Below are 20,733 nucleotides of genomic sequence, written 5' to 3'. Positions count from 1 at the left end.
GGAGGAAGCTGGAGTATCCGGAGAAATCCCGCGTGGTCGGGCAGGTGACCGGAATTGAATCCGGCCATCTTGGTGAAGACGACACTGCGCCACCCGACCTATCATATACGTTACGCACAAGAACAAATATCTACTTTAGCTTTGACTTGAGGAAAATAGCGTCATTGATGCGAACATTATATTGTGAATACATTTTTACCAATCATTGATGATATAAAAAATCTACATATGGGAGACCGGGGCAAGTTCGGCCATCCCTGATATTTTTTGTTTTTGAGCTAATATTTACAACTTTAAGGATCTTAGCCGTTTAGTTGGCTGAGCATTCAACAACGAAAAAATGGCGAGGAAAAACTCTAATGTAAAACGACTAAAGGGCCTGTTTCCAGTAATGTTAATTCTCCATAGGAGCCTGCCCCCGTATAATTTCTTATCAAGCTCAACTACTGTTTTTTTCTTTTCCGAAGAATAATTTTACACCTTTCCGACACCCAGATTTCATAATTTCAGTGAAAATATATTTTTATAAAGTTGTCAATTTCAGCATCAAAGACATAAGTTCGTAAATAAAAGAAGGTTATCTCGAAACTGTAATTCGCAACATAGTATAAATTTCTTTTGATAAATATTTCCAAAACATCGTGTTTAATCATAAAACATAAAAAAAATATTCTCGGATGAAAATGCACTTGCAGAGACACAATTATGAAGAAAAATGCCATAAAATTGCAATTTTCTCCCGTTATATAGTTTTGGATGCAAATTTCCATCAGAAAATCGGATAGAGCTTTACTTGTTTCATATGTGTACCAAAAATCAGCTAATTCCATGTGGTGGAACGTTCTCATATCGCCGCCTGAATGTGGTTGTAAATTGAAAGAAAAGGGGAAATGAGTAACAACCTTGTCTGAAACCCTATTATATAGCTTATTATATACAAACTTTTATATTGAATATCAGAGCGGATATTTTCATGACAGTTTTATGATGTGTAACGACTAAATAAACAGTATCGATATAAAGATTTACACTGAGGACACCCTGATACATGAATACTGTTCTATCTCAAGTTGTCCTCTTCTGAATTTTCTGATCGTGTGGCCTTGTACATTTATCCGTATCTTCTTGTCTTTGTCTATACGTTTACGGAATCATTGACTCGACGCTAGCTATTCTTGTCTCACTTTCCTTGTTTTATTGTCCCATCTCCAAAGCGTTGTGGCTCTGTCAGGGTTGGGACCCTGACTTGTCTCACTTTCTTTGTGCCTGCCGACCACGCCACATCGAATAGATAGATTATCCATATGAAATACTTTATTTTGTTCTAAGTAATCAATCAATTCTGCGCTTCTTGGAGGTATTGAATGTGATTTATTATATTGTCTTGTTATTTTGTGTAATTAGTTGTTCGTTATTTATCACACATTTTCGCATAATTGTACCAAACTACTAAGTATTAGCTGTTTACAGCAATCATCGGTGGCTTGCTATTTTGTTACTTTATCGACGCTTCATAAACCAATCGTTATTGTTTCAAGATGGAGGGTAAATGTGTTGGAGAAGGGTGTCAAGTATACTTCAAGAAACGTAGTGGCAATAAGAACAGAAGTGCACGCAATGTAAATAGTCCACAATATAAATGGCTCCTAGATACGCTGGTGCAACAAGGATTGATGTCAGCAAAGGAACAAGCACTTATTTGCCAGAAGTGCTACATGAAGTATCTTCGGAACAAAAATCAGCCTGAACCTGAACCCGAGCAGAACCAGGAAATAGAGGAAGAAGACGACTCCCCGTCCCATATCCTGCCGTTGCTGACCCTTCATGATCTTTTGAATGGATCATCTTCACACAAAAAATGCTGTCTCTGTCTTGTTACCTTTGCAAGAAATGGAACAAAATCATCAGTCTTACCAAAACGTGCAAGACATCACCTGATCTATTCACACAAACTGTGGTGTCCCACCTCATCCCGCGTCTGCTCCATTCACCTTATTGGTAACGACTTAGATCCGTCTACAGAGGTTGTCCTTGATGGTAGAGGTTCCTTGGAATCTCAGTTACCATCAAAATCGTCCGAAATCATTAATGACCTCCTAGAGGTGTCGCACGTCCTTTCACAGAACCAGTCTGCGTTTACAATAAGCTTTTCTTCTCTTGATGACTCGGCATGCATGGCCTGGACAGGTTGGTCCAAAGATCAGTTCCTCGAAATCCACTCGCACTGTTCCCCATATCTTTCATCTGGTATATATACCAAGACTACACACGATGCTCTATTACTGTTCTGGGTAAAACTGAAAACCGACATTTCCTGGAGTCAGTGTTCTTCTCTTTTTGGAATTTCCAAGTCAAGTGTGTCCAAAACTTTCCACTCCATAGTACAGGCATTAGACACATCGATAGTCCCACAATTTCTAGGTCCGGATCACTTGACAAGAGAACAGTTGCTCGGGCACAATACTGTCTTTTCAGAAGCATTTTTTGGAGATAAAGCCACTGCCATATTAGATGGCACCTATATTTATATCCAGAAAAGCTCCGACCACAAGCTCCAGAGAATGTCCTACTGTGGCCAGAAGAAGAGAAACTATCTCAAATTCATGAGCATCGCCTTACCAGATGGCTACATTCTGGACACAGTAGGACCATTCACTGGCAGCGAAAATGATGCTACAATTACAAAAAAAGTCATGGACAAGCTAGTTACTTGGCTACAACCAGACGACAACGTTGTCGTTGACCGAGGTTTTAGAGATGTCCTACCAGTTCTCGAAGCCTCTGGCCTCAATGCTAGCATGCCGTCATACCTGAAACCCGGTCAAAGTCAACATTCTGACGTCCAAGCAAATCTTGACAGAACTATCACCAAATCGAGGTGGATTGTGGAATCCTATCATGGTCGTCTGAAACACTGGACGTTCTTCCGAACGCAATTGGTGTCTAACAGCTTTATCAATGTCATCGAGGCTTTGCTTCGAACCGTCACAGCCTGTCTGAATGGTATTAGAGGACCGATCTACCAGAGATCTCCAGAGAGAGATGCCAAAGATAGGCTAATGGCTGAACGTATGAAGGACCGTTTGACAACACCGAATGGTTTAGCTCAGAGAGTCAAGACAGATCCGGATCTATCTAGACGGGCAAGGTCCGAGTTTGTCAAGATGGATGCATCTTCCGTACTGTTTCCCCGTCTCGATCTTGATTACTTGAGAACCATTACGTGTGGAACGTATCAGATATCTCTGGCTCCTGGTTACATCGCCGAACATTTAAGTGATGACGGAGACTATGAGGTGTGGCTTTACCAGCACTCCCCAGACCTTCTCCGATGTCAAATACATTCTCGACACAAAAGCCAAACGAAATATAACGTTTGGATACGGTTCACCGTTTCACCCGATGTTGAGGCCCCAATAAAGGACTACTACTGCCAGTGCCCAGTTGGAGAGAGAACGATGGGAATGTGTGCGCACATCTCCAGTATCTTGTACTACCTTGGGTATTACAGGACGCTGGAAAACCCTCGACCATTACAACCACAGGTAAAGAAATTCCGACAAAACTTGAAATAGTTTTCCATGCGGCAACGGAGTGCATATGTCGAAAGTATGTTTGGGGCTCGATATGAAAGATCCCCGTTACCATGTGACTAACCAAACTTATAAATATAGGTATTATACAATCGCCCGTAGCTATGAACACTCCCGTAAATGCGAAAACCAACCAAAATCATAAGGAACACGTTTTGTTTGTTGTTCTGTCTATTTGTCAGCCAATGTCTTCAACCACGGGGACTTGTGAAGTAGCCATCTTGGATTTTTTTTATGAAAAAGTGTTTCTCTCACTTTTTTTCATATCTGTGTACATATTCTCAACATACCGAGCAAATACTCTCGTTTTTTTGTTAATTATCTAAAGAAAGTCGAAAATCGGCAATTCAACCATAGGCTAATTCAACCCAACATTTGAAAATGTTCCACCACTTACATTTTGATGATTTTTCCTCTCATCAATAGCATATTACGTACTGTTTAATAGGATAAAAATTGGTTTGCATCCAACGCCCATAAAAGGGTGTATTCTCTAAAAAACACAGTTTTTGTGTCTAAAATGTTATCATCGAAAATGGCATTTTTGAGATTGTTTCTTCCATAAAACAGCCAAATGGCGCGATGGAAACATGATTTTTTGTCACAATCATGCCATGAATGTATTCTTTACGGTGACCATCATTTGATTAGATTTTCATTAATATTTTACATAACATGCACATTTTATCAACACTTAGACAGCTTCTGAAAGGTACAACTTTGAGGAGCCATAAAAAACAAACCAAGTGACCTAAATCTTTATACTTTATAGATTTGTGACCACAAGGGCATGGGCAATGCACCACCAACAGGAAATTTGAATCAGAGAAGGGGCCGTTTTGGAAACCGGCCCTTTGTATGCAATAGCATTTCCACTTAATAACAGCCAACAGGTCTAAGAATAATCCGTTTTGTTGACGAGATGTCCGTCGCACATAGCGATGTTTTGAAGATTTGTTATGTTACAAGCGGTTTGATAACTGTTGAAATTAATTACATTTCTCTTTTTATACCTCTTTTTGTCAAACCACACATTTGGGGTTGGCTTTTTAGTCATATGGAGACGGATCTCACTGAACGACGTAAAGTATGTATGGACATATACTTAACGAGGGGAAAGTCCTGAAAAATTTATCCGTTCGCGCAATAAATATGTGCAATTTGATGAACACATGCATGCTTGGTATTACTTATCTACTGTATGGGGTCTTTTTCGAAACCATTGTATATAATGACCCCATCTATGTTTAAAATTTGCTTCCTCAAAATATGATAAAAAGAGCAAGGTAAAAAAACATAAAACAACGGAGAATATGGACGAATAACAACACGTTATTCTAACGTTAAAATGACGCGTATGATATGTTTGGAACCCATTTTTGTTTTTATGTGTCGACTTGATCAATGGATAGCCGATGACTTCCTCAAAACGAATTCCGGCTACTAGGAGAATACAGTACACTGTATCATAAGCGCTGGCTAAGTCACTGTGATAAAATTCACCGGTATTGTAAAAGAATATGGAATTATCTTATCAATACCATTCCCAATTCAATTGAAATCGCTTATACAACGCCGTGAGGCGTTCGTTCTCAAACCGATATTAGGGTATCAGTTTATGCATGGTGTGATATGTAAATCAAACATGCTGTATTCTATATGTATTTAGATATGTGATGTTTGTGGGTCTAATAGATAATTACCTCTTACATACAGACGGATGATTATTTATACGGCTAAGTGCTTGTGTGTAACGAAGTCTACCGATATCAGATACTAAGTATGATCTGGTGTTTTATGTGTGTGATATGTAAACATTAATGATAATCAGTAGTCTTTCCGAGTACATTTGCTGATTTCGTTCAAGGACAGCGATTGATGTCTCAGATTGATAACGGGTAAGTTATGGAAATGCATCTTTATTCAAAATATGAAACACAACTGCATTAGCGATTTATCCTTATTTAAAACACCCAATAATTAATTGATGACCAGTCATTATACACCTCTGTGGGGTAGAAGAGCGAACTCCCATAGCGCATATATGACTAAAATAGCTTAAATGAATAAATCACTGCGTGGGAGCTCTGATCGATGACTTCTGTCCTCGACGTAGAAAGCTTTTAAAGCATTTTACAATTAATATATAAAAAAGTATGTTGTCCATACCAGGAGAGGGCTGGTATATGCATTACGTCTGTTGCCCAATTCCGTTTGAATTTGGAATAAGCTACCATATTAAGTACAATATTATTAAAATTGTACATGTAAGAGTGAATGACTAGGCCCATTTCTTTAGATATTGAATATTACTCATCCTTCCAGCCTGTCTAAATCGTCTCGTTATGTCATGGTAGGGTAGAAGCATTATTTGTTATACACTTTATAAATGTCACAGTTTCTCATGTCGTTGTACTAAGATCCTATACTGAGATCAGAGATAAGAGATAGGCGAACAGATTACCATATTGACATACCCGAATGTTAGTAGGATGGGGTAAAAGGTCGTGTATAAATACCTGTGTACATTTATCTCATTTATGAAATCCAGTGATTAAGATTAAGACCTACTATTTGTTTTTTCTGACAGTCCCAATAGCATACTGCATATTTCATGGTCAAGCCATCGTCATTATTAATCGGTATCGATCACCAATAATGATATAGGTTAAATAATTACTTACCTGGTCGGATAATATCCATTGTGGTTAAAGCGAATACCATGGCAACAAGCAGTGAGGAAGCCAATAGTAACCTTGTTTGTATCCTCGACATCTGCCACAATATGTATCCCCAGGTAACAGAAAGAAGTTAACTAGATTCTTGTTTCAGTTGAATCCACGTAAAACGTGATAAACGATAAAGACGCAGATTATCTGATCACATGAGTTACAGAGTGGTATATACTGTATATATATAGTTGAAGTGAGCCGGTGTAACTTTAGACCCGGTGATAAATGAATCTAAATTTAATGTTGGAAATGATACCGGTAAGCTGCAATCAATGTAGATTGAAATTCATTTCAAATTGCAAATTTATTAATTTTTCAAATTATTGAAAAAAAACGTAGGTCGTAATCGATTCCGTTTAAAAGTAAATAATATGACCGTATGCTTTATAAAAAATATACAATTCGTTGTGATATGTGTACCAAAATGACTCGATTCAGCTACGCTTTTTTTAATACTTGGTCACAGATGTGCGAGAGTCTATGAGCCCCCTCATCNTGAAAGCCCTTGGTCGTTTTTGGCAAAGTGGATTTTCTTGTTAAGGAGAAAACCTTACAATCCATTGTTAGATGTTTTGCCGATGATTTTGCACTAGCGAACTCATCGAACGACCGTAATTCGAAATTAAAAAATCAAATTATAATCTTAGAGACTATGATTATTACCACATTCTACTAAGTAGGCTTAATCTTAAAAGATCCTCATTTATGCAAAAAGAAGCAAGCACATGGAATTGTCGACATGGTGATATTAAGCATTTTAACCCCTTAACACTTAAAAACAAAACATAAGAAAATAAAAAGGGTGATCAAAGTGAGAGGCTTTTTGCTGAATTTGGACCAATGAATGAAAACTAATGTTTTTTATCGTCGTCTACTACATAAGTCAAGTTCCTTAAATCATGACCTTTTCATATATAATTTATTAACGTCTTAATCAGGTGGATGTGGTCATTGTAAGGAGTATTCCAACCAGTATCTACTGGAACGTTAGACCAAAAGAAGTTATAAAATAAACTTAAATGGTATACTGATATACCCACTGATTTGTTCTTTTTTTATAAGATTTTAAAAAATCTCTCTCTCTCTCTCTCTCTCTCTCTCTCTCTCTCTCTCATTGTCTTTGATTTCCAACATTCCAAAAGTTGATGGAGTCTCTTAAACTACAGGATTAAGAATCGGAAGCAATAACAGCAAGCAAGTTATTGACGTTCTTATAACCAGCAAAACCACGTTCAATACTACTAGTAGGAGGGTGCCGTCACAAAAAATAGTCAGCACGATTCCAGATTTGAAATATATTTTTATAAATAAGTAAGTTTGGCTCATATATGAGTGATAGATATTATTCAATCTTGTGAATATATTGATATTCTGACAAGAAAAGCATGAAATATATTCATATAGTATCCCACATGCAATAATTAACTTGATAAGTGTGGTTTTGATCACAGAGTAGACAACACACACTTATTGTGCTCTAATACATTTTGTGAACTTTATACTGTTGTTTGGAAGATTCCAGTTGTGGTCGTCATCATCAGTTATGCGTGTTGTTCCTTTTAGAAATACGATACCTGCGTCTCTGGAACCAGGCAGATAGTTGAACGAATGGACACATTTAGAAGACTATTGCAAAGATTCATGTACAGTTGGGTAATGTAGCCACAAAGGGGATTTAACAATTTTGTCATTTGGACCGGTGAAAGCATCAGATATAAAAGAAATAGTAAGTAAGGTTGTAGACAAGATGAGGAAGAACCAGGAAAAGGACTTCGACAGAAAGACATCTGAGCGGACAGCAAAGGTTGGTCAGAAGATGGAGAATGTCGGCAATCGCGGGCCACAGGAATCCCTGCATGAAAAGCAGAGCGAAATAGACGAACTAAAGAAAGCAAAATACGGTTTTCATTATTTGAATACGTATATGAAGTAACGTTTGTAAATGCTGCTGGCTTGTCTTGGGAATTCGTTTGCGGCTGGCTGGCTGGCTGGCCACTTGATGTTAAAGGGACTGAACTCCGATAGGCTTCACGGAGAGACATGTTCCACTAGGTGGATGGTTATATGTGGAAGATTTATCATACATAATGTTTCAATCAAATAAAATAAAATAGTGATATACATGTTTCGTTTTTATTTTTGCCTGCTCTACCAGAAAAATATGGGATCGGATTAAATTAATATTTTTTAATCTTGTTTCGTGGAATTGGGAGGCTTAGAAAGATCCCTAATGATTTTGAGGGTTGGGTGATAAACTGCTCATAATTAATCAGTTTATTTGATTTATATCACTAAAACTCTGCAGCCAGACTTAGCAAATGAATAGGCACTGTTCCTGATAACGCCAAAATAAACAAATTACACGACATCTCTCCATTTCAATCTGGTGATAATCAGCAATCAACACTACTTTGGTTACAAATAATGTTAGCCCACCAACTATTTGGCAGTTGGCTTTTTTCATGCTACTTATTTGCCTTGATACCATATGGTGACTAGAAATCTGTGCATAATGAAAAATAGACAGTGCAAAGGCAAATTCAATGAAGCGCTGTAGGTTTTTTTTTGTTGAATTCGCGTTTGTCCAGTTTTCCTATGGATGCCTTCTAAAAGTATAATATAATAATTTAGCGTTTTTGTAATATGTTAAGTCACCGAGAATTTAAATAATTCACCATAATACTGCCTTTTGCTGAAATAAATGTATTTGACGTTTACATGTTTTCAATTAAATAAATACATATTTAAAGGGAACTAGTCTAAAGGGAACCGGCTGAATTTTTTTTTTTTTTTTTTTATGGAATGAACATTATATTTAGATTAAAAAGTCGTACGTACGAGTTTAATCTTCCTACGAACGAGATACAAAAACTTACGTACGAGTAAAAAAGTCGAACGTACAAGATAAAAAAAGTCGTACTTCCGAGTTAAAAAGCAATACGAACGAGAGAAAAAAGTAAATTGTCAAGGGTAACCGTAACTGTATTTCACAAAACTGGTATATTGGACAGTCAGGGGTTCGATTGATGAAATAAAAAATAGCCGTCAACAGTCCTCCCCGATTTTGCCAAGTTCCAGTCACAATGTCTTGCAAGCGGAGAATGTTATATGTTAATAGGAACAATTTGACTTTCGTAAATTTTTTTGTTAAGTCAGAAGTGAATACAACTTGTCGTAAGTTTTAAAGTCAAGCCAATGTCGTGAAAAGAGACATTTTTCTACACGAGCTTTGACGTTTTAACATTGTCTGAAATTAGACATCTCTTATCAAACCATCTGTCAATACGTTGAAATGTACACGAACTTTTGATCACCTTTCGCATTTATTGACGTGTTCGTATGTAACTATATTACATGTTAAACATTCATTGTATTTTGTCTTAATTGTTGAAGTTATTTTAGCATTTAACGTCTTTTAAGTGTAAAGGAAACCACATATATTAAGTAATATTTTGTTTATATCTGTAAAGAGGATGTTTTATAATTAAGGTTAACAAACACATTCTTGAACCGGAAGTAAACCTATCTTAGTGAACTATCTGTTACAATAACGCAAATGGGCATATCCTATTAAACCATCTGTCAATTCGTTAGAAAAGTACACGAACTTTGACGTTTTAAAATTGTCTGAAAGGTGGGGTTCTTAATCTGCCCACGCATGGATTTTATTCAAACTTTGCTATTTTAATGTTGAGGTGAAATAACTTCAGAAACTGAAATTATTATTTTAAAGTTTGTAAAATAAAGGCAGAAAGGGCATGTATTGATGTTTTCCCTGAAAATTAGGTGGTAACCCAATATTTAATGTCATAAGTACAAACAATCAGGATTGTTTCAAATTATGATTGTGCAGACACTAAGAATTCCATTAAAATGTATTTTGCATGTTTTGAGTCAGTGATATAAAAAAGCAACTGGCTTACCATGACCACATTCTATTAGAAATATCGACCAAAAGAATCACACTTGAACATTCAAAGTCTATTTTGTATAGGTTTTCTCAGATGACTCATCTTCGTTAGTCTTTAAAAATAGTTTTAGGGTATTGTTTACATCAATTTAAAAAAAAAAAAAAATTGAGAACCGGGAACATAGTCTACCAGCCTGTCTCATATACCTACCCCACTAACACAGACTGACTGAAAATGGACCTAGAAGACATATCCTTGGAGGCAGATCCCTTTTGGTGCCATGCTATATATACCCAAGTATACACAAGTCTACTGACCATTATATACATGTCTACTGACCATTACATTCACGTCTAATGACCATTACATACACGTCTACTGACCATAACATACACGTCTACTGACCATAACATTCACGGCTACTGACCATTACATACATATCTACTGACCATTACATACACGTCTACTAATCATTAAAAGTGTACTAATCATTACATACAAGTCTACTGACCATTACATATACGTCTACTGGCCATTACATACCCGTCTATTGGCCATTATATACATGTCTACTGATCATTACATACAAGTCTACTGAGCATTACATTCACGTCTACTGACCATTATATTCACGTCTACTGGCCATTACATACATATCTACTGACCATTATATACATGTCTACTGGCCATTATATACATGTCTACTGGCCATTATATACACATGTCTACTGACCATTAAATACAAGTCTACTGACTATTATATACATGTCTACCGACCATTATATACATGTCTACTGACAATTATATACATGTCTACTGACTATTATATACATGTCTACTGACCATTATATACATGCCTACTGACCATTATATACATGTCTACTGACCATTATATTCATGTCTACTGACTATTATATACATGTCTACTGACTATTATATACATGTCTACTGACCATTATATAATGTCTACTGACCATTACATACAAGTCTACTGACCATTACATACACGTCTACTGACCATTACATACACATCTACTGACCATTACATACACGTCTACTGACCATTACATACACGTCTACTGACCATTATATACATGTCTACTGGCCATTACACACATGTCTACTGACCACTACAAACAAGTCTACTGACCATTACATACAAGTCTACTGACCATTACATTCACGTCTACTGATCACTACATACACGTCTACTGACCATTACATACACGGCTACTGATCATTACAAGTGTACTGATCACTACATACACGTCTACTGACCATTACATAAACGTCTACTGATCATTACATACCTGTCTACTGGTCATTATATACATGTCTACTGACCATTGCATACAAGTCTACTGACCATTATGTACAAGTCTACTGGCCATTATATACAAGTCTACTGACCCTTATATACACATCTTCTGACCATTACATACAAGTCTTCTGACCATTACAAGTCTACTGACCATTATATGTCTACTGACCATTACATGTCTACTGACCATTATTAACAAGTCTACTGGCCATCACATACAAGTCTACTGACTATTACAAGTCTATCGACCATTATAAACAAGTCTACTGACCATTACATATACGTCTACTGACCATTCATACCTGTCTACTGGCCATTATATACATGTCTACTGACCAACACATACAAGTCTACTGACCATTATATACAAGTTTACTCGCCATTATATACAAGTCTACTAACCATTATATACATATCTTCTGACCATTACATACAAGTCTACTAACCATTACATGTCAACTGACCATTACGTGTCTACTGACCATTACATGATTACTTACCATTATATATCTACTGACCATCACATACAAGTCTGTTGAACATAACATACATGTCTACTGACTATTACATACAAGTCTACTACCATTACATCATCATCAATATATTGTCATCATCATAATCATCTATCTGTTTACTACATCATCATCATTTTACTAATCCACAATGTTTTATCATCATCATCATCATCATCATCATCATCATCATCATCATCATCATCATCATCATCATCATACGCTATCTGTTTACATCATTATCATCATTATAATAATCCACAATGTGTTATAATCATCATCATCAGCATCAGCATCATTATCATCATCCTCATCAAACATCATTTTCTGACGTCATTGTTATCATCATCGTCAGCAAGAAAACATTGCCACCATCATAATCATCGTCATACACCATCATCTTGCAGCATTGTCATCACTATCATCAACAACAGTGCATAAAACCATTAAAAACAATAACATATCATCATCATCATACACCATCAGTATCGTCATCTATACATTCAATCCATAATCATCATCATCATATACCATCATCTGACATCATCATCAACAACATATCAGCATCCTCTACAATGTTCGGTCATCATTATTATCAACATCGCTGTATGACCATCATCAACATTATCTACAATCATCTTCGATCATCATCATCACATCCTAATCAGAAGAACGCAGGTAAATGCATCTTGTTATGACACACCCCAATATTTACCCACCACTCAAGTATATACAAAAATATCGTTGACTGAAGACATAACATCACCCTTTGCTCACAACACTCATTTACTGTCTTGATGCCTCGCAAGCTATCCTTCCAACTTGGCCTGTCTTGCTTATTTCATTTTTTATTTCTTATTGTCTTATGACTACACTCTTCTCTCATCTTCGTTAAGTGTTTTTACATTGTCTTACACTAGTCTCTTTTACTATACTACTATTGAATTATTTTCAGTTTAAAATCTGTTTACAGTATGGCTGGAACTTGTGTAGCAAGCAGCAGGATATATAGCGGAATATTTTACTTCCTAGGTGACTTTGAGGTTTGGTTGCATCAACATTCAACTGGTTTGCTCCGGGGTCAGATTCATTCTTGACATAAATCACAAACAAAATACAATGTCTGGATTCAGTATGATGTTGCAGATCCTATCAAAGACTATTACTGTACTTGCCCTACTGGTAAGCGAACTGTTGGAATGTGTGCACATATTGCTTGTATATCATACTTTCTGGGAAATGCTCCAAAGCAAACTTCATCAGAACTATCTTGTAAACGTGTGTCTAATTTTAAGAAGTCAGTTGTTGATGATACATGTATGGGGTATCGTCTGCGATAGCTCAGTTGGTAGAGAGTCCAACTAGTATTTTGAAGGTCTTTGGCGTGTGTCCCAGTCTAGCTAGTGCGCTGGCCATTTCTATATATTGCCCCCGGCCCTTTAGCTATGTGACGATGGGCGATTCATACAGAAGTATGGAAATAAACTAAGCACTTATTGTTTTCTGCCAAAATGCAATACAAGTAACAAGTAGTAGGCTTATATTAAGCTAGTATAACAAAACCTGTCTGTGTCCCCTAAAAAAAACCTCCTCCACCCTGCATCTGTGACCTAGATTTTGATAATGCAAGCTTGTGTTGCAGAGATTCAACAGTATGGAAAAACACTTTCCCGGTGTTTAATTTCAATATTTTATTATGGTTCATAGTAATATAATCAAAATAAATTTTGATAAAATATTTGAATGAGACATTCTTTGGAACTTTGAAAATTTGTTGTTAACTTAATTATCTTACCGACATATTCAAATTTGGTATCATTTTAACTGCTAGCATGTCTGTAATCAATGTAAGCATTTCTCATGGAATAAAATAAAGTAAGAGAAATGTTATGGAGCTTCAAAAGGGAGTAACATGCATTCATTTGACCAAATGCATGTCAGGCCCTGTGGGTCTTATTCTTTTTGCACGATTTCGAATAAAAGTTATTGTTTCTGTTCAGCCATGGTATGATTGAAGTACTTGTAAAGTTTCAGGAAAATCCGTGCGTGGGCAGGTTCTATGGGAATTTTAACATCGGTAAGAATATCTGTAATCAAACCATCTGTCAATACGTTGAAATGTACATAAACTTTTGATCTTTTCTGATTAACTTTCCTATATATTCGGGCATGAACTGACTGGCAGGAGGAAACGAAAAATGACGACCGTTAATATCATTGTAAGTGTGGCGACTTTTTTAAATGTTTTACTATGTTTTGTAAGTTGTAAAGATAGCCATGCCAAGAGACTTCTTGTTAATGACCCACACGCTATTCAAGATCAAATGACTCACATCCAGGAAGAACTACAGGTGCTACAGACAACGGTACAGACACAGGCAGGGAAAATAACGTCACTGGAACAACAACTCTCACAGGCCGAGCATGGTAGTTTTTATTAAACATATTTTTAAAGTGATGTTTTATAATCATCAAACATTTTGTTCAAAAGTATGTTTACGTTAAATTGCATCGTGTCATATTAAGAAAGGGTTGATAAGAAATATATTTGTTTTACTGCTACAAATGTATGTATGTGCTTTGACCTTTACTTAAGCTGATTACCTCGAATGTTCGACAAATTACACTGCCGGTTATCTTTTTAAAAATGAGTTAACCAACTAATAATATATTGATTTACACAATGGATTATTGAATGTGTGTTTGTTGTTTATCTCTAGTCTGAAACGTTTGATCACAGGTACAGGAGGAGCCACATTTGTCCGTTGGGGAAGGACTGACTGCCCTGCCAATTTAACAGAGCTTGTTTATTCCGGTATGGTCCTTCAAAATTAGATTTCCTATATTTTATTATGGCAAATATGGACATGCATATATTCGGACAAGATCGCGGCGTGTTTACATTCGTCACTGCAAGTAGGTTAAATGTCAAAGATAAGAAATGCAATTCAGAAATTAAAATAGATATTGACAACTTACTTAGTACTTTGTCAGTCGAATGACATTAAATAATCTCCGAGGAAAATATCGGTACAGGCATTTAACATAGTCTGGAGTGATCTCTACCCAGATGTTCGGGATTTCATGAAAAAGATCATCTCTGCCAGCGATCACCCCAACACGTTGTTGAAGCTTTCTCTTGGCTAGTAACACCATATTTTCGATTATATTAATATCTGGGCTCTGGGCTGGTCAGCTCGCGGTCGTAATTCCGTTTCTATGAATTAAGTCTTTGGTAGAACGTACACGTTAGACAGGTGCATTGTCGCCCTGAAATATATAATTTCCAGAGAAATGACGAGCCAAGACTGGCCACAGACTGTCATAACAAATATCCTGATACTTATCTGCGTTTATTTGCCATTTACTGCCGTGATATGACTAACTCCTTGCCATGTTATGCATCCTCAGATAATGAATCCGTAACATAGTTTACAACGACTAGCGACACAAAATGACTCCCGGACTGTCACCGTTTAGTTGCTGTTCATTATTTTCAGACTCTCGATTCTTGACTTGGGTGTACACTATACCAAGTAGTTCTGATACATATCGTATAGTATGCCCCTCTTCTAGTAATTTACGAGATATTGTTTTTACCTCTCAACTCGTAAGTTTTTCCCGTCTTTTTTCAGTTGTCAAAATTTGTAAACAAAGCAGGCAACATCAAATCCCGAGCCATTTTAACTGTCAGGTGACAATAGCAGCCAATAATAGCTTCTTAAATCAGCGACGTCTTTGTATAACACTTTATTTATTTGCACGCACACTTGTCAGTGTAGCGCGCAACAAAAATAAACCGCCATCTTGTCCGAAAGTATGTTGTATCGTACTGTACATCGAGTCAAATCAGCTGCCTTCTATGTTATCTTTGACCCATGTATGTATATTTATGTATATTTAGGTCTCATAAATAATAACAACAGTATGGTCCAATATGAGAACCTGATACAAATACACTAGTATGCAACAAATGAGCATCGCGAACATTTTGATAAGGAAAACATTATCATGAAGCCATTCCATATCACAAAATACATAACCGAAAACTGTTTACATAAAACAATCACATATCACAAAAAAAAAGTTACAGAAAAGTTAGTAAAACAGTCGCATATCACGAAATATATAATAAGAGAAAACACTGATAGCTAACCATTTCTTATCACAATATATATAACAGAGAATAAATTTAACATGAAACAATAACAAGCTGCAAAATATATAAAACAAAACAAAACAAACCTCTTGATATTTAAAGCTGGTGTTAAACCCTCGGGGCTAAATGATATTTCTGTAGAATAATGTTTCTTTGATTGTGTACACGAGTGAATCAATAAGTTCTAAAATAACTTTTAAAGAGTATTAACTAATGAATGAAGAGTCTTTAGTCTTTAGTCTGACATCTCAAAATATGTTCCAGGGGAACTAAACTACCATGAACCAATGTATACATTCGTGCCATTCTGTATATCAAACGCATTGCAGGTTACGCGGGCGGATCCTTTTATACACACAAAGGTGCGGCGGCGAACTATGTTTGTTTACCACGAGAGCCGGTGTGGGGACCTTACAAAGATCTACCCAATGATGACTATTCTGCAAGAATGTATGGCGCTGAATACGAATCCCACCCTTCTTCAACACCTTTTGGTTCACAATCACGTGACAAAGACGTTCCGTGTGCGGTCTGTAGGACTACGTCATTTATCTCCTCTGTGATGATACCAGCGAGGGCAACATGCTTCAGCGGCTGGACGAAGGCGTACAGTGGTTCACTGGCGGCAGGGAACTATAATTTTGCAGCAGCTTCCGAGTACATCTGCGTGGACGAGCATGCGCAGTCCGTAGTCGGAGGGGTCGACGCCAACGAAAATGGGGCGTTGTTTTTCGCTGTAAAAGCGGAGTGTGGTTCACTCAGATGCCCGCCATATGAACAGAATAAATATCTATCTTGTGTTGTCTGCATGAAATAAAATAAAGACTATTCGGAGAAAATGTCATCTCTCAACACAAAATATTTGAATTACTGCTTCTTTGTCATATAATACAACTTCAACATGGGGGAACAAGTGAATGTAAAAATTAATGTTTTGTCCCTCACATGACTTCTAAGACATATCATAAGATACTTGTAAAGTGTATACCATGTGATGTGTAAAGCACGAATTAATTATCAAATAGTTCATTCTATCCTCACCTGTTACTCGCTGGTTAAATCGGCGGACAGAAACCCGTACGAATGAGGTTTACATTTTGTCACCATCCGATGTTTTTTTTATACATGTATATCACCCAAGGTGTGTTTGCTCTGTTCATAACAGATAGCAGTTTTTAAAGAATATGCATATAAAGAGTCGTCGATTTATTTCCATGTGAAATGGAACATTTTTTTCTGAAAAAGCGCCCTTCTTTTATTTTCAAATATCAGTTATTTGCATGCTTGGTATAAACTAAAAACTATTTCGTGATATCAAGTATTCAGGTTCCTGAAATTAAAACGTCAAAATTTATATTTTAAAATAGAAATGTATTTGTTAATATCATATATTCGACCTCATTGATATCATGATAGCAGAATGGGTTTTTGTTTTTGTATCAATAAATCATTCATCTCAAGAAATTGAATTCCTCACATAGAGAAACTTTGATTTTAAAAAAAAATCTTGATATGAGTTTTTTGTTGGAGAAAAAAAAATAAAAAAAAATCCCTGTGATATAAATAATGCTCTATTAATAATTCCAAGTAAAAGCTTTTTTTTAAATTGATTTGTAGTAACAAGAAATCGTTTCAAACTAAGAACAACATCGTTTTCGACGAAAATCGATTATCAATCAAACGTTAAGCAGGGAATAACAACTACCATTTTTAAGGACTTTGGTATTTCCTGGCCTTTGGACAGAACCCATTGCCTACCTCATTTGGGCGAATGTTCAACATTATAGCTCAAAGTGAGGTACAGACCCTGGACCGTTTTTCTTTACCAAAAGTGCGTTGCGTTTCCGTTGCGTTGCGTTTGCGTTGAGTTTGCGTTGCGTTTGCGTTGCGTTTGCATTGACCGTTTGATGTGCGTTTTAAATTTAGCGTTGAATGTGCGTTGAATATGCGTTTTTCTGGTTATTTAAGAAAACGATCGATTGCTATTTACAGGTTATTTTAAGAATATGTGAGTGCTGAAATGTTTTTATATATATATAAAAAAAAAGTTATATGTATAACAAAGTTTGCAAATTAAAAAGAAAATAAATATACAAATAAAATAGATAAATACATGAAATAATCGGTTGGCAGTTTAGCAATGACTTATATCTATATTCGAATATTTGGGCTGCGTCGTGTGCTGATTGATGGATGCATGTCTATACACATCACTGCACGCATGGGCTGATGGTTTCGTAACGACACCAGGGTAGTCTGGATTGAAGAGAGGCTTATAATCAGTGCGTCTAAACGGCGAGTTTCATTTTATAAAATATTTGTAGTTTTATCTCTATGTGTGTATGCTTTTTCGTTAATTCTATTGTGTATATTGTGGGTTTTGTTTACATCCTGGTCGAAGTATGCAAGTCCTGCGCTCGACTCGCAATATGTATCGGGGGTGATTCCTGCGAGGTTCGAGAGGTACAAGGCCCCTGCCAACATTGACAATATATAGATTTTGATTACGTCATTAAAAATCATTGAGACCTAGCAATTTTACTACAGTAGTTGTGTATCCGGTATTTCTTTAAGCTGAATTAAGAGGACACATTATTATTAATTTTCAACATATAATAAAATAGTGATGAGTATTGAACTAAGTATTTTAAATATTGAAAAGATTAATAAAGAACGTCATTATGGTTAAACCACGAATGGCAAAAAACGCCACAAATGAAAAAAAATATCAATAAATAATTAAATTGAATAAATAAAACAAATTATTTAATAAATCAATAAACTGAAATAAAAGTAATTGAATTGAATAAAAAAAAAATCAATAAAATGAAATAAATAAATGAACATAATTACTTCAATAAAATAACAAAATAAATGCAGGGGGGTATAAATGCTTAAGACAGTTGACATTTGTAGGTGATGTAGAAGGGTGTAGGTGGTAAAGGAAGTATAGGTGGTATAGGAGGGTATAGGTGGTATATGAACTAAATGTGATGTAGGAGGGTATAGATGTTATAGAAAGTATAGGTGATGTAGGAGGATAAGTTAATAAAGCTGATGTAGGAGGGTATAGGTGGTATTTGAAGTAAAGATGATGTAGAAGGGTATAGGTGGTATAGAAAGTATAGATGGGATAGGAAGTATAGGCGGTGTAGGAGGGGATAGGTAGTATATGAAGTAAAGATGATGTAGGAGGGTATAGGTGGTATAGGAAGTATAGATGACATAGGAGGGTATAGGGGGTATAGGAAGTATAGATGGTATAGGAAGTATAGGTGGTGTAGGAGGGTATAGGTGGTATTTGAAGTAAAGATGATGTAGAAGGGTATAGGTGGTATAGAAAGTATAGATGGTATAGGAAGTATAGGCGGTGTAGGAGGGTATAGGTAGTATATGAAGTAAAGATGATGTAGGAGGGTATAGGTGGTATAGGAAGGATAGATGGTATAGGAAGTATAGGCGGTGTAGGAGGGTATAGTGGTATAGGAAGTATAGATGGTATAGGAAGTATAGGTGGTGTAGGAGGGTATAGCTGGTATATGAAGTCAATGTGATGTAGGGGGTATAAGTGGTATATGAAGTAAAGATGGTGTAGGAGGGTATATGTGGTATAGGAAGTATAGGTGGTATAGGAAGAAAATGGGATGTTGGAAGATATAGGTGGTATATAAAGTACAGGTGAAGTAGGAAGATATAGTTAATAAAGCTGATGTAGGATGGTATATGTTGTATAGGAAGTATAGGTGGTATAGGAAGTATAGATGAGGTAGGAGGGTATAGGTGGTATATGAAGTAAAGATGATGTAGGAGGGTATAGGTGGGAAATGAAGTTAAGGTGACGTAGGAGGGTATAGAAAGTAAAGGTGTGGTAGGAGGGTATAGGTGGTATAGGAGGTTAAGGTGATGTAGGAAGGTATATGTGGTATAGAATGTAAAGGTGATGTCGGAGGTATAGTTGATGTAGGAGGCTATAGGTGGTATAGAAAGTTTGTTTGTTTGTTTGTTTGATTTTGTTTAACGTCCTATTAACAGCTAAGGTCATTTAAGGACGGCCTCCCCTGTGTGCAAGATGCATGCGTGTAATGTATGTGTGTGTATTTTGGGAGGCTGCGATATGTTCATGTTTGACTCCTTGTGATAGCGCGGAACTGATGCCGACTTTATAGTGCTACCTCACTGAGACATACTGCCGAAGACACCCAGCAGGACGCCCCACCCGGTCACATTATACTGACAACGGGCGAACCAGTCGTCCCACTCCTAATTTGCTGAGCGTTAAGCAGGAGTAGAAACTACCATTTTTAAAGACTTTGGTATGTCTCGGCCAGGGGACAGAACCCAAAACCTTCCTCACAGGGGCGAACGCTCAACAAATGACCAAAAGTGAGGCATTGTCAAGAGAGACATTAGGAAGAAGAAAGTTATTTAGAAAGAAGAGAAGAGATAAGGTCCCAAATTTAGTCGCCTCTTACGATCATGCAATTGGGGGCAGCAGGTACAATTCT

General features: G+C 36.5%; 1 protein-coding gene across 1 annotated transcript; it reads left to right on the top strand.

Moving 5' to 3' along the window:
* Positions 1-14,225: 14,225 nt before the first annotated feature.
* Positions 14,226-17,087, top strand: LOC110463920 (short-chain collagen C4-like). The gene is made up of 3 exons (XM_021518864.1): positions 14,226-14,496; positions 14,810-14,884; positions 16,558-17,087. Exons 1-3 carry the CDS (start codon positions 14,268-14,270, stop codon positions 17,043-17,045), a joined length of 792 nt encoding a protein of 263 aa, XP_021374539.1. The 5' UTR covers positions 14,226-14,267; the 3' UTR covers positions 17,046-17,087.
* The last annotated feature ends 3,646 nt before the right edge of the window (positions 17,088-20,733 follow it).

Source organism: Mizuhopecten yessoensis, unplaced genomic scaffold, assembly GCF_002113885.1.
Source record: "Mizuhopecten yessoensis strain PY_sf001 unplaced genomic scaffold, ASM211388v2 scaffold1515, whole genome shotgun sequence".
Classification (NCBI taxonomy): domain Eukaryota; kingdom Metazoa; phylum Mollusca; class Bivalvia; order Pectinida; family Pectinidae; genus Mizuhopecten; species Mizuhopecten yessoensis.
The sequence above is the reverse complement of the archived record's forward strand: the minus strand, read 5'-3'. Positions and strand labels throughout refer to the sequence as shown.